This window comes from Somniosus microcephalus, chromosome 3 (genome assembly GCF_052327205.1).
Source record: "Somniosus microcephalus isolate GS21.2 chromosome 3, FLI_Smic_1.0, whole genome shotgun sequence".
In the NCBI taxonomy this organism is placed as follows: Eukaryota; Metazoa; Chordata; class Chondrichthyes; order Squaliformes; family Somniosidae; genus Somniosus; species Somniosus microcephalus.
Window position 1 is genome coordinate 166,322,086 of NC_140989.1, and position 14,235 is coordinate 166,336,320.

The window sequence follows — 14,235 nt, forward strand, 5'->3', positions numbered from 1 at the left end:
GAAACCTAACTGATAATTAGCCCGAATGTTCAATTCACACAAACAGAGTGACTGAAGGAAAGGACCAGAAAACATAACATCACTTTTTTCTCTTGAATCAAAGCAGCCAAGTCTCTCTATAGGCTCAGGAAGTTAACATGAGACAAAAGTGTTTACATTGCAGGACTGGGTGCTCAATCCTTTTAAAGTTTGATTCTGGCTGCTGGAACTTCTCCGATGTCTGAGGAAGCTGGGCATTGGCCAACAAGTGCTGACCAGCTCCCTGGAGTGGCTGGAAATTATGGCCACCTCGGATTCTGCTAGCAGGATGTTTTGTGAATGTATTGCTGAGTGGGTGGGTTGGAGTGCCTCTTATTTTATTTCTGCCACAGTTCAGGGCTAGTATCCATGGCAACATAGTACACGCATAATAGCACGATACACACATATTAACACTGTACAAGCACAATAACAAGCTACACACAGTAACAAGCTATTAACATATTAACACTGCACATGCACAATAGCATGTAACACACATTAACCCTGTACACGCACAATAACATGCTACACACTCATTAACACTTTACACACACAATAGCATGTTACACATACAGTAGCACAGTACACATGCAAAATGCTACACACATTAACACTGTACATGCACAAGATGTTACATACACTAACACGACACACATTAACACAGTACACACACAATAACACACTACACACACATTAACACAGTAGACACAATAACAGTAGACACATTAACACAGTACACACACACAATAACACAGTACACACACATTAGCACAGTACACACACATTAACACAGTACACACAATAACACACTACACACACATTAACACAATAGACACACATTAACACAGTACACACACATTAACACAGTACACACACAATAACACAGTACACACACAATAACACAGTACACACACAATAACACAGTACACACACAATAACACAGTACACACACAGTAACACAGTACACACACAGTAACACAGTACACACACAGTAACACAGTACACACACAATAATCCAAGCTGACACTTTAGTGTAGCAGAGGGACTGCTTCATTATTGCAGATGCCGTCTTTCGGGTGAGACGTTAAACTGAGGCCCCGCCAATATGTTCAGGCGAATGCAAAAGATTCCACGGCACTATTCGAAGGAGAGCAGGGGAGCTTCCCCATGTCCAGTGGGGGAGACCAAAACTAGGGGCCATAAATATAAGATAGTCACTAAGAAATCCAATAGGGAATTCAGGAGAAACTTCATTACTCAGAGAGTGGTGAGAATGTGGAACTCACTACCACAGGGAGTGGTTGAGGCAAATAGTATAGATGAATTTAAGGGGCAGCTAGATAAACACATGAGGGAGAAAGGAATAGAGGGTAATGCTGATAGGGTGAGATAAAGAGGGGTGGGAGGAGGCTCTTGTGGAGCATAAACAATGGCATAGATCTGTTGGGCTGAATGGCCTGTTTCTGTGCTGTAAATTCTATGTAATTCTATATAATGTCTCCTACTTCTTGTCATTTTCAATTTCTTCAAACTGAGGTTAGTCAGTCAACAATGGAAACATGAAGATCTTGTCAACGCAGCATTATTGAGGGTCCATATTAGCATTGATAGGTACCCTTGGGCAGTATTCATTTTAAGGATATCAGTCTTCTTCCACAGTGAGTTTATCATTGATATACACAGTGAACTGGAGTGGCTCCAGAACTGAACCCTGTGGACCGCTACCTACTTCCAACCAATGTGAGAAGTCGCACTACACCAGGTTATAGTCCAACTGCTTTATTTGAAATCACAAGCTTTCGGAGCGCTGCTCCTTCGTCAGGTGAAGTGAAGAGATGCATATAGGCACAGCATATATAAATCTATATGCATCTCTTCACTTCACCTGACGTAGGAGCAGCACTCCGAAAGCTTGTGATTTCAAATAAAGCTGTTGGACTATAACCTGGTGTTGTGCGACTTCTCACATTTGTCCACCCCAGTCCAACACCGGCATCTCCACATCATACTTCCAACCACACTGAAAAACTGCCCATAACTCCTACCCTCGGTTTCCTCCCTTCTATCCAGTTTTTAATCCAACTTGCTACCTCCTCTTAATTCCATACCCCTTAATCTTCTCATCCATGTCTTTGTTACCTCTAGACTTGACTATTCCAACGCACTCCTGGCTGGGCTACCACGTTCTACCCTACGTAAACTTGAGGTCATCCAAAACTCGGCTGCCCGTGTCCTAACTCGCACCAAGTCCCGTTCACCCATCACCCCTGTGCTCGCTGACCTCCATTGGTTAAGCAGTGCCTCGATTTTAAAATTCTCATCCTTCTTTTCAAATCCCTCCATGGCCTCGCCCCTCCCTAGCTCTGTAATCTCCTCCAGCCCCACAACCCCCCCCGGGATATCTGCACTCCTCTAATTCTGGCCTCTTGAGCATCCCTGATTTTAATCGCTCAACTACTGGCGGCCGTGCCTTCAGCTGCCTAGGCCCCAAGCTTTGGAATTTCATTCCTAAACCTCTCCGCCTCTCTACCTCTCTTTCCTCCTTTAAGACGCTACTTAAAATCTACCTCTTTGATCAAGCTTTTAGTCATCTGTCCTAATTTCTCCGTTTGTGGCTCGGTGTCAAATTCTATTTATAACACTCCTGTGAAGTGCCTTGGAATGCTTTACTACGTTAAAGGTGCTATATAAATACAAGTTGTTGTTGTTCTCCAATAGACTCCTGCGTTATTCCTTGCCAAATGCTTTCTGAAAGTCCATGTACACAACATTTCCCCCATCTACCGTATCTGTCACCATCTCAAACAACTCGATCAGGTTTCTCAAGCACGATCTTCTTTTCTGAAATCCATGTTGGCTGCTTATAACTAATTTCTCTTCATCTAGAGGTTTAATAGTTTCATCTTTAATTAAAGATACCAAAATTCCCCTTCCCTAGGTGTTAAACTAACTGGCCTATTTCATAGACCTAAGTGTGTGTAAATAGAAGTTGACAGGTGAGTGGCAATTGAAATGAAGTCCAGTTTCTCAAAGCACAAGAGTGGAATGCCACCTCTAACACCAAGGGGTTTTAAGATTATGCCCGGGAAGAAATGAGGAAGCATCACAGCTCATAATTGCCACAAGCAGAATGATGCACCTTTAGTAATGGGAGGCACTGCAGAGTGTGAATTTTTCACCACTAGGTACTTTACCTCAGTGACGTTGATTGACAACACCAACACCTTCCATTATCATAGTAAAATGCCCCAAGGCATTTCACAGGAGCGATATCAGACAAGATTTGACGCCGAACCAAATAGGAGATATTAGGCCAGATGAGCAAAAGCTTGTTCAAAGAGGTAGGTTTTATGGAGTGTCTTAAAGGAGGAGAGAAGGCGGAGAGGTTTAGGGAGGGAATTTCATAGCTTAGGGCTTAGATGTCTGAAGGGACGGCTGCCAATGGTGGGGGCGAAGGAAGGGGGCTGCACAGGAGGCTCGCATTGGAGAAATGCAGACTTCTCAGAGGGTTGTAGGGCTGGAGGAGGTTACAGAGTTAAGGAGGGGGAGGGATTGGAAAACAAGGATGAGAATTTTAAATTTGAGGCGTTGCTGAACAATGAGCACAGGGGTGATGAATGAACAGAACTTGATGTAAGTTAGGATACAGGCAGCAGAGCTTTGGATGAGCTGAAGTTTACGGAGGGTGGAAGATGGGAGGCTGGCCAGGGGAGTATTGGAATAGTCGAGTCTGGAGGTAACAAAAGCATGGATGAGGGTTTCAGCAGATGGGCTGAGGCATTGGTAGAAACGGGCGAAATTACAGAGGTGGAAGTAGACGGTTTTGGTGATGGAGAGGATAATGTGTTAGAAGCTCAGCTCCGGGTCAAATAGCTGAAGTTGCGAACAGTCTCAAACAGTGGTCAGGGAGGGGGATGGAATCAGTGGCTAAGTGTAGGAATTTGACTTTAATTGGATGAACGAATTTTATTCTCTTAAGGTTTTGCTGCAAGTTAGCCTGCAGCATCTTACGTGGTGATAACCTTTATCCTGGGAACCATCACGATGAGTCCCAGTACAGGTGAGTGCACAACACATAGTGATCAGGAACAACAGTCTGCTCCCAGATCAGGGAAAAGGAAGTAGGAGGAGTTAGAGGAGAGTGGAAGACCGTAGAAAGCAAACAGTCTCCACCCTCTAGCTTAGTGTTGCCCAATATATTAGTCACTAGCCACATATGGCTAATTGGGAATCCAGTTGTGGCTAATTGCATTTTTGATCAGTAAATTGAAATTTGAGTGATAGACACCATCATTGGGTCTGTTCTCTCAATACTCATATTTGCACAGCGTATGCATGTGAACTTTAACCTTTTTGTATGTTTTTGGTAAAATGGTAAGATGAAAAGCAGAGTGTGCGAGTGTTTTTTGATCCCTGTGAGTTCTTTACTTCCTTGGTTACTGAATGGTGGTAGATGTTTGTTAAGTAAATATACACAAGTGAAGTACATTTACCCGTATTGTGTGAGTGTGTGCAAAGCCATTTCTACTAAAATTAGTTCATGTGGCTAAAACGGTGTCGCCGTAGCCACACCTGTGGCTGGTCAGCGATTTCCATTGGATGATGCTGCTCTGACTGTTACAGAATAAGGTGCAACCATCACTGATGGGTGATGACAGAAATACCAGATAGATGGTTGAACAGTCAGTAGGGGCAGTCCTGTACTCCCAGCAGGGAAGCTGTTCTCGAAGGAAGTGTGGGTTACAGATAGAGTCAAAATGTAGCCCTGACTCTTCTTGTGAGTTCAGCTGCCTATTGCGAGTGCAGGGTCACAGAATTACCTCGAATATCCCCTAATTGTATCTATGAGTCTCAGTGTGGCCTACCGAATAAAAAGCCCCGAATAAAAAGCCCCAAATAATATGTCCAAATAATACACCCCAAATACGTACCCGCAAATAATAGGTCCCAATAAGCACCCTCAAATAATACATATCAAATAAACAACTCAAATAGCACATTGGAAACTTCTTTTTGTGATAGTGTTACCTTGCTGGAGAATCTCCATTCTCGTCGAACCACACTTCCTCACCAGAAACTCCAATGAATGAAGTCTTTATTATAAACTGTAGTAATTTGCTGCCATCAACAGGCTGCATCGCATCACACAGTCCCGTATGACCTGGACAGAGAGCCTTGTGCATATCATGCAACCCATGGGCCATGGCATAAATGGCGTTAATGATGAAACCCATCTTGCTGTCTTGCACATAATTTTCTGCCAGACTTTCATTCCCTGGAGAAGAGAAACAGGTTTTCAGCAGTGACAATTTTACTCAATGATTTTACTATTTTTAATCGACACACCCCCTAAGAATCAAAGGGAAGACAAGGTAAATTAGAAAGGAGTGATTTGAGGATGCCAAGCTTGTCATTGGTAATTTCGCAGATGGATTCCATCTGGTCTGCTGTTCTTTTATGGGCGAGACAATGATTGACAGTTACTTCTTCACAATGCATCATTCCACATTTCATCACAAACCAGTCCGTTCCATTAGCGTTAGTACACTCCAATCTATGGAGATAGATGTAGTCAACTAGGGGATTGAGACTGGAAAGAGCAGAGTGAATACACAACTGAGAAAGATGTTGCACAGAATAGCATGCACCGTATTTCTGATATACATCATCCTGGCACAGGCCCTAGCTTCCTATATTAACCTCAGACAGATTCTATTGGATATAAAGAGGGATGAGAAATGCAAGGACATTACTCCCATTTACAGTTGGCCTTGTCTCAATAAGGTGTTTACCAGTCCGCCTTTTGGAAGATAGGAGAAATGTGCGTGGAGGCGTGTGCCAGATTACAGTATTCAGTACACACAATGAGGAGTTTCACTGTTACAGCCCCCAGGTCACACTATTGTTTGACCAGATATTGGGCAGCAATGGTAAACTCTTGATCATAGGGGACGCAGGAATCACTTATGGGAGTTTCTGGGCGTATATCTAGTGCAAACCTGAAATTTCTCAAGGGGGTTTGATCATGTGCCTCTTCTCTGGTGTAAGTTTGAGTTCAGGGGTACTGCCGTTTTAGTTGTGCCCTCACTCCAAAACTAGAGGCCATAAATATAAGATTGTCACTAATGAATTCAACAGGGAATTCAGGAGAAACTTATTTACCCAGAGAGTGGATAGAATGTGGAACTTGCTACCCCATGGAGTAGTTGAGGCGACTAGCATAGAGGCCTTTAAGGGAAAGCTAGATAAGTACGTGCGGGAGAAAGGAATAGAAGGATATGCTGATAGGGTTAGTAGGGTGGAAGGAGGCTTGTGTGGAGCATAAACATCGGCATAGACCAGTTGGGCCGAATGGCCTGTTTCTGTGCTGTAAATTCTATGTAATTCTATGTAATTCACTCAGATTCGCACAGATTAGTAAAATCCTGAATTAGCTTGTTTATAAATGAATGCCAAATAGTTCTACAATTTGGAAGCTGAAACTGAGATCGAAAAGCAGACAGAGAAATAGAGAGAGAATGACAATGGAAGGTAAATTACTTGCACAGCTGTTCCAGTGGTTAGCTTTGTGATTCATCGTGTTGTAGTTTCTGACTGACTGCAATGTTCCCTGCTGCTGGAGCTGATTTTCTGTATAGAAATGTCTGCATTACTTGTTCCTCTTCATTTTAAGTTCACTTGCATCGAATTGAAAGAAGCAGGAAATTAGGGGAAAGGGTCAGTTTCAGCAGTGGCGTACTGCACATTGAGAAACTATGCACTCCAGCCTGTGATTTTCAATGTCAGTGAACGCACAGTGTAGGTTCGTGTCTCTTTGCTGTTAGCAAAATGTCACATATAGACATCAGGGAGTAAACATAGGAATGGGAGGAGGCCATTCAGCCCCTCGAGCCTGTTCTGCAATTCAATTAAATCATGGCTGATCTGTATCTTAACTCCATCTACCCACCTTGGTTCCATAACCCTTAATAACCTTACCCAGCAAAAGTCTATTGACCCCCAGTATCCACAGCCTTTTGAGAGGGAGTATTTCAGATTTTCACCATCATTTGTGTGAAGAAGTGCTCCCTGAGTTCCCTCCTGAACGGCCTGCCTCTAATTTTAAGATTATCCCCCCTTGTTCAGTACTCCCCTACCAGAGGAAGTAGTTTTTCTGTATCTACCCCAAGGAATCCCTTTTACATTTTAAACACAGCGATTAAATCATCCCTCAACCTTCTAAACTCAAGGGAATACAAGCTAAGTCTATGCAGCCTGTCATCATAATTTAACTCTTGCAGCCCCACTCTCTCCCCCACCCCCTCAGGAGCCCACTTCAGGAAAATGTGTCTACGCAGTCTATGATAGTCAGTCTGTGCTCCCGGTGGGCATGGTTCCGAGTCAGGAGTAGGTAGTAGAAGAACGTTTACTTAAACATTCCTTTCTTCTGAGCGATTTATCAAAAAATCACAACCAATTATAGCAGCATTTTCACAACACTGAATGTGTGAAGTAGGCTAACAAGGAGACAGAAAATTAACAGAGCCGTAGAACCTCCAATGAGTGCCCAAGGGAAACTATACCAGGGATAAGGGACTTCAGTATGTCGAGAGACTAGAGAAGCTGGCCTTGCCTGATGACTGTTAATTTTATGTTCCAACCTCTAGTTAAAAGGGTAAATTTTGTGAGGACTCAGGTTCTCATAGTTAGTGCATATAAGAATGTTGTGACACACTCCCCAAATTATTCTGACATAGAATCATAGAATAGTACAGCACAGAACGAGGCCATTCAGCCCATCGAGTCTGCGCTGGCTCTTTCGAAGAGCGATCTAGTTAGTCCCACTCACCTGCTCTCTCCCCATATCCCTGCAATCTTTTATCCTTCAAGCATTTATCCAATTCCCCTTTTGAAGGCTACTATTGACTCTGTATCCACCACCCTATCAGGCAGCGCATTCCAAATCTGAACCACTCGTTGCGTATAAAAGTTTTTCCTCATGTCGCCTCTGATTCTTTTGCCAATTACCTTAAAACTGTGCACTCTGGTTATCGACCCTCCAGCCATTGGAAACAGTTTCTCTTATTTACTCTATCTGAACCCTTCATGATTTTAAACACCTCTATCATGTGCTGGCACAACATGAGGCTCGGCAAGGTGGAGGCTTATCAAAATTTACTTTATACCGCCAGTTTGGCTCATGTTGGTAGCACTCTCACCTCTGAAGGTCTTGAGTTCAAGCCCCAATCTAAGACTTGAGCACATGATCTAGGCCCACACTCCAGTGTCAGTACTGAGGGAGAGCTGCACTGTCAGAGGTGCGTCTTTCGGATGAAATATTAAACCAAGGCCCCATCTGCCCTCTCAGGTGGATGTAAAAGATCCCATGGCATGAGTCAAAGATGAGCAGGGGAGTTCTCCCGCTGTCCTGGCCAAGATTCACCCCTCAACCAACACCGCCAAACTGATTATCTCATCATCCTTCATTTGCTGTCTATAGGGCTGCCAACTCTGGTTGGATCATATTCCGGGAGGCTTCATCACATGACCTCCCGCTTCCAACCATCCCACCCCCACGCTGATCGTCCAACAGGCTAATCCTCGCGGCAAATGGTCAATAATGGCGGCTAGTATACCCACAATCCACTGGGCGCCAGAACCCACTTGATCCATTGCAGTGGTTTTACTCATGCGAGTGCGCAACATCAGGACCCCAGCTGTCCCTTGTGAGTCCAGCCGGAGCGAAGCCCGTGAAGAAAATGCTGCTCATCATTTTTCTCCTGGGTTGCTCGCATGAGTGATTAATCTTTAGTTCTGGGGAACTCCAGAATCATCCAGGAGCTGTTTGTGGGCAAACTGCTGGACATGTTTGTCTACATAACAGCACTTCAAAAAGTAACATCACCTTGTATTTATGTAGCACCTTCAGCAGAGAAAAACAGCCCACAGATGCCTCATAGACGTGTGAGCAAAACATTATCTGGTTGTGAAACACTTAGGGACACGGTTCAGAGCTGGATAAATACAGGGTCGTCCTTCAGCTCACATGCTCACATCTACATTATTCATTCCACCCAGCACTTCTCTCAATTAATTTTTCTCGCAATGATTTATCTGAATCAGTCTTTGGAAATTAGAGCCCTGCACCCAGAACCATCCTTGTCATTTTCCTGTGTTCTCTCATCCATCAATAAATATCCTTTTGAAGTCAGGGTGCCCAAAACTGCTTCTAATGTTCCAAACATGGCCTGGCCAATGGCCTACTTAGAGTTGCCATGACTTCTATTAGATGGTGAGTTTTATTGGTGACAGCTGTGGGTTGATGATCCGGTTTTGGCGAACGGTCGTTAATCATCCCCAGCTCCTTTCCAATATTAGCCTTTGCAAGTGGAGTTACTGTTTTAATTTAGTTTTAATTATAATTTTGTTTTATGAAGTCAGTTAGGGTGGGACAATCCCTGGCTGCATCCCGGGTGGGACAATCTCCGGCTGAATCCCGGGTGGGACAATCCCAGGCTGAACCCCGGGTGGGACAAACCCGGGCTGAACCCCGGGTGGGACAAACCCGGGCTGAACAAACCCGGGCTGAATCCCGAGTGGGACAAACCCGGGCTGAACAAACCCGGGCTGAACCCCGGGTGGGACAAACCCTCGCTGAATCCCGGGTGGGACAAACCCTCGCTGAATCCCAGGTGGAACAAACCCTCGCTGAATCCCAGGTGGGACAAACCCTGGATGAATCCCGGGTAGGACAAACCCTGGATGAATCCCGGGTGGGACAAACCCTCGCTGAATCCCGGGTGGGACAAACCCTGGATGAATCCCGGGTAGGACAAACCCTGGATGAATCCCGGGTGGGACAAACCCTGGATGAATCCCGGGTAGGACAAACCCTGGATGAATCCCGGGTGGGACAAACCCTGGCTGAATCCCGGGTGGGACAAACCCTGGATGAATCCCGGGTGGGACAAACCCTCGCTGAATCCCAGGTGGGACAAACCCTGGATGAATCCTTTGCAGGCTGTCACACGTGAAGTGAAAGAGGTTTTCTGTAGGAGCTCACAAAGCAATGTGCCATTGATTGCACCATGATTTATGGAAAAGCCAACAACACCGTAAAACTGGATGGCCCTATCTAGAAGTTGCCTTGCTGTGATGCCAAAGGGGATGAATTTCCCAGATCTCCTGTAAAGTTAGTCAGTTGCCTGACGATCAGATGCCAGTACAACACAATATTACAGCGATCAACCGTGGCGGTTTGAAATGGCCCTGTGTCAATAAAATTTGAGTGCGCTTGTCATCTTCATAGCCACAGACAAAGCAGTGTGCAGCCAGATGACCACGGCTGCAGGTCCTCATGCAGCAGATAAAAGGTTGCCAACTCCGGTTGAATATATTCTTGGGGGTTTCACCACATGGCCTCCATCGCCACGTCCCCAGGCTCCTGCCATTGGTGACCCAACACGTTCATTCTCACGGCGCACCACCTTCCCACGCCAATTGGAAAGTGAACAGACTCTAAATTACCCAATTGGATGACTCTTAACTATCAGTCAGACAGCCTTTTTTCTCATCGCCAATATTTTTATAAATAATAAACTGAAGTGTTCAAAGAAAATTAAAAAAACACTAGGGCTGCAAAATTGGAGCCTTTAGCGCCGGCTGTTAAGCCCAGTTTGGAAGAAAAAATGCTGGCTGCCTCGCTTCCTGCACGGAACATGGCCGCCACCATTTTGGGCAGGTTGGCAATGTTGCCGTTGCCTGCGCTCGCTTCCCATATTTAAATGATCCAGATTGTGATGTCGATCAGCATGCAACGCCTGAATTGACGCACGATCTGTGATTTTGGACGTCGTCGTCCTCTCCAAACCACACAGGGAAGAACGTGCGTGCAGCAGCACAACGGATCCACTGCCAGCGCTTCTTAAAGGGACACAATATTACATCAGAAAAATCAACTAAATCACCCATTCACTTAGTGACTGTCTTTCGTGTGCCTTTGCCTATCCTAGTGATGTCACGCAGTGCTACCCCAATGACAGAAGCATGGCTGGTGGAAGGCTGCTGACTTTCAGTGGGGGACACTGCAGAGGGCCTGGCAGGACGACCTCGAGGAGCTGGTAACTGGGAGTGTGAAATCAAGTGATGGTGTTTCTTCTTCTTCTTCTTCACTCTCCTCTCCCTCTTCTTGGTCAACCACTGGGTGGGCTGGATTTCTTGGGTGTGTGAAATGAGGAAGGCACAAGGGTAGAGTTGTGGTGAGGGGAGGGGGGGGAAAGCAAGAGCTGCATGCTTACACCATGTGCACCTTGTGGGATGAGGAGGAAGTGGGATGTGAGAAGGAGGATAACGGTCGAGGATACCGGCGTCTTGTATCCTTTCAGCCCTGCCACTGGCCAAGAGCTCAGCCATGCCCCTGCCAAGAATGGGCAGCGCAGTCTGCTCCAAGGGGATGAGGTGAAGCTAGGAATGGGAGATGTGCCTCGTGTTTGGTACAGATTGTTGGTAGATGAGTGATGGGGAAGAGTCCTGCATTGAACAGTGTGCGAGGCTGGTGGTGCAGTTGGTAGGAGACGGCTTTTGAAGATGCATTCACTGACCTTGACCAGTGGTCTGAGGTCATGAAACTTCTTTGGGCACTGGATCAAGGTGGTGGGGGCGACACTGCTGGCACTGACGTCCTCGGTGATATGGTCCCATATCCTTCTTTCTGGAGGGCCCCCTAGGGATAGAGGACCTCACTTCCAGTGTTGACTCTGTACAAAGCTTGAGTGCTACGACCGAAACGCAGGTTGCCATTTCCCTGGTCTGTTGAGCCATTTGTGTTAGTGCTGAAGCACTTGTAGCACTTTTGATCAGCAGAAGGCAGCTCACCTTTAAGAGGTGCAGTCTGCCTAGTGCTGAAGGAATTTTAATTGTTTTATCTGAAGAAAGCAGCTCAACTTTAAGAGGTGCAGACTGCCTTGAAGAGGAGCAGGCTAGCTCCAGTGGCGCGAACTTCTGCCCCCTGCTAAGTGCACAGCCTGTCAGCAGTGCGTCCAACGCTAGTCTGTGCGTGGCAATCATGGTAGTTAGCGGGCAGCATCAAGTTGCTGTGCTGCCTGGTTTTTAACAGGTGCGGGCATCTCTCGCATTGAGGTGCCTGTGCTCGTTTTCCAGCGTTAGTGAATTTCACCCCAATATCTTTTAATGCCCCAATGATTTTTCTCCCTGGTTGGTCGTAGCAGTGGCCTGGAGACTAATCTTCAATTCCTGGAGACAATCCTGGAGCGTTGCCAATCCTAAGTCTACTATTGCATTTTTGATAGAGCAATCTCTTTGTATACACATCTTCTTACTAGGAACCTGTTACATGTATATTCTCTGGGGGCTGGGGAGTAAGATCTTGTAAAGTGCAATCTCCATTCCTCATTCTTGTGCTGTTCCTCTAAGATAATGGCACACAAGACCAGGCCCATAGAGAATGCCATACCTGCTCCTGAGAACCCCTCAGCAGCCTGGTGGTCTCAAATTAAAAAGAAATTCACCTTGTTCCCATGACAATATTTCAAAGAAAAGCAGGGGATTTCTCCCCAGTGCCCTGGCCATCATTTATCCCTGAATCAAAACCTAAAACAGATTATCTGGTCATTTATCGCACTGATGTTTATGGGAGCTTGTGGTGCACAAATTGTCTGCCACATTTCCTACATTACAACAGTGACTACACTTTAAAAGCACTTCATTGGCTGTAAAGCGCGTTGGGACATCCTGAGGTCGTGAAAGGTGCTATAGAAATGAAAGTCTTTCTTTCTTTCTGTAATTAAACTTTCAGCAAACTTCAGGCTCACAGGCTCCCCACTTTTGCCAGCCTCAGCTGATCTTGGCAGCAGCTGTGACTTGTATTTCTCATTCTAACTTACCCCCACTGCATTGTGCACATAAATACAGGAAATTCAGGGTTGGAATGCCACTGGCCCTGGTAATACTAGATTTTAAATCAGGTTCATTTCTGAAGAGAACTTTGGAAATTGGGGTTGACTGATTCTAGGATGAAAAACTGGTGGAATGTTATCTGATCCAAATTGCTGGCCAAAAATAAAAAGAGTTACCCTGATTTTCAGCAGGTGTTTGATAAGATCCCATATGAAAGGGTGTTCTGAAAATGAAGGCCCCCGAGAAACTATTTCCTCTGGTGGGGGAAGTCCAGAACAAGGGGGCATAACCTTAAAATTAGAGCTAGGCTTTTCACAGCAGTGATATCAGGAAGCACTTCTCCAAAGGGTAGTGGAAATCTGGAATGCTCTCCCCGTCATCGAGTCGTGTCGCTACACCTTCCCTCGCCACTGCTCCACGCAGGCTCTAGCTCGAGAGTTGTAGTCCCTCTGATCTTTAGGTCTGCATGGCTCTGGTAGTAGTGGGCATTCGAGGAGGTGCTCCATTGTTTGAGATGCTCTCCCCCAAAAAGCTGTTGAGGCTGGGGGGTCAATTAAAAATTTCAAAACTGATTGATAGATTTTTGTTAGGCAAGGGTATTAAGGATTATGGAACCTAGGTGGGTAGATGGAGTTAAGATACAGATCAGCCATAATCTAATTGAATGGCAGAACATGCTAAAGTGGCTGAATGGCCTCCTTCTGTTCCTATGTTCCTGAGAGCTGATGTTCAGAGCCTTGTTCACTGGGGAACTCATATCTCAAATGCGTTTTAATAGCAGCACGTATCATGGGCTCTTAAAATTGATCCCTAAGTGCAGAGTTGCAGGATAATTTGAGTGACAGACTGGCAACTGTCAAATGTAACCTTGCCCTCATTTTGCTGGTACAACAGCACTCACACAGGAATGGCTAACGGTTCATTCTGGGATAACTGTATATACATCACAGTCAATGTCCAATCTGGCAAAGTGATTAAAAGGTTAATAGAAAGCTAGAACAAGGGAAAGTAAACCTACAGATGTTACATTCAGATTATAAAATGCACTGGGACATCACACTTAGAAAAACATTTAGTTTTGCTCAATAATCCACAGAAAGGAACATTTTGTTCCTGGCCCTGTTTACCAATCTGTATGTAAAGGGAGTAACTAAATTTAGAACATATATCAGGAAAAACCTCTTTCTGAAAAGAGTGAGATGTGTTTGTAATAAACTACCAGACTAGTAATAGAGGCAAAAAGGGGTTAATCAAACTACAAATAGATAGGGAGAGTTAGTGTGCCAGAGGGAAGCGCTTCAATCGGAGAGTTAATGGCCC

General features: G+C 45.2%; 1 protein-coding gene across 1 annotated transcript in view; it reads right to left on the bottom strand.

The window, feature by feature from the left end:
• Nucleotides 1–14,235, bottom strand: part of LOC147121528 (metabotropic glutamate receptor 1-like) — a 564,257-nt gene that overhangs the window by 34,233 nt on the left and 515,789 nt on the right. Inside the window, exon 4 of the mRNA XM_085977873.1 lies at nt 5,050–5,296. Within this exon, the coding sequence (XP_085833999.1) occupies nt 5,050–5,296 (247 nt within the window). The remainder of the gene's footprint in view (nt 1–5,049; nt 5,297–14,235) is intronic.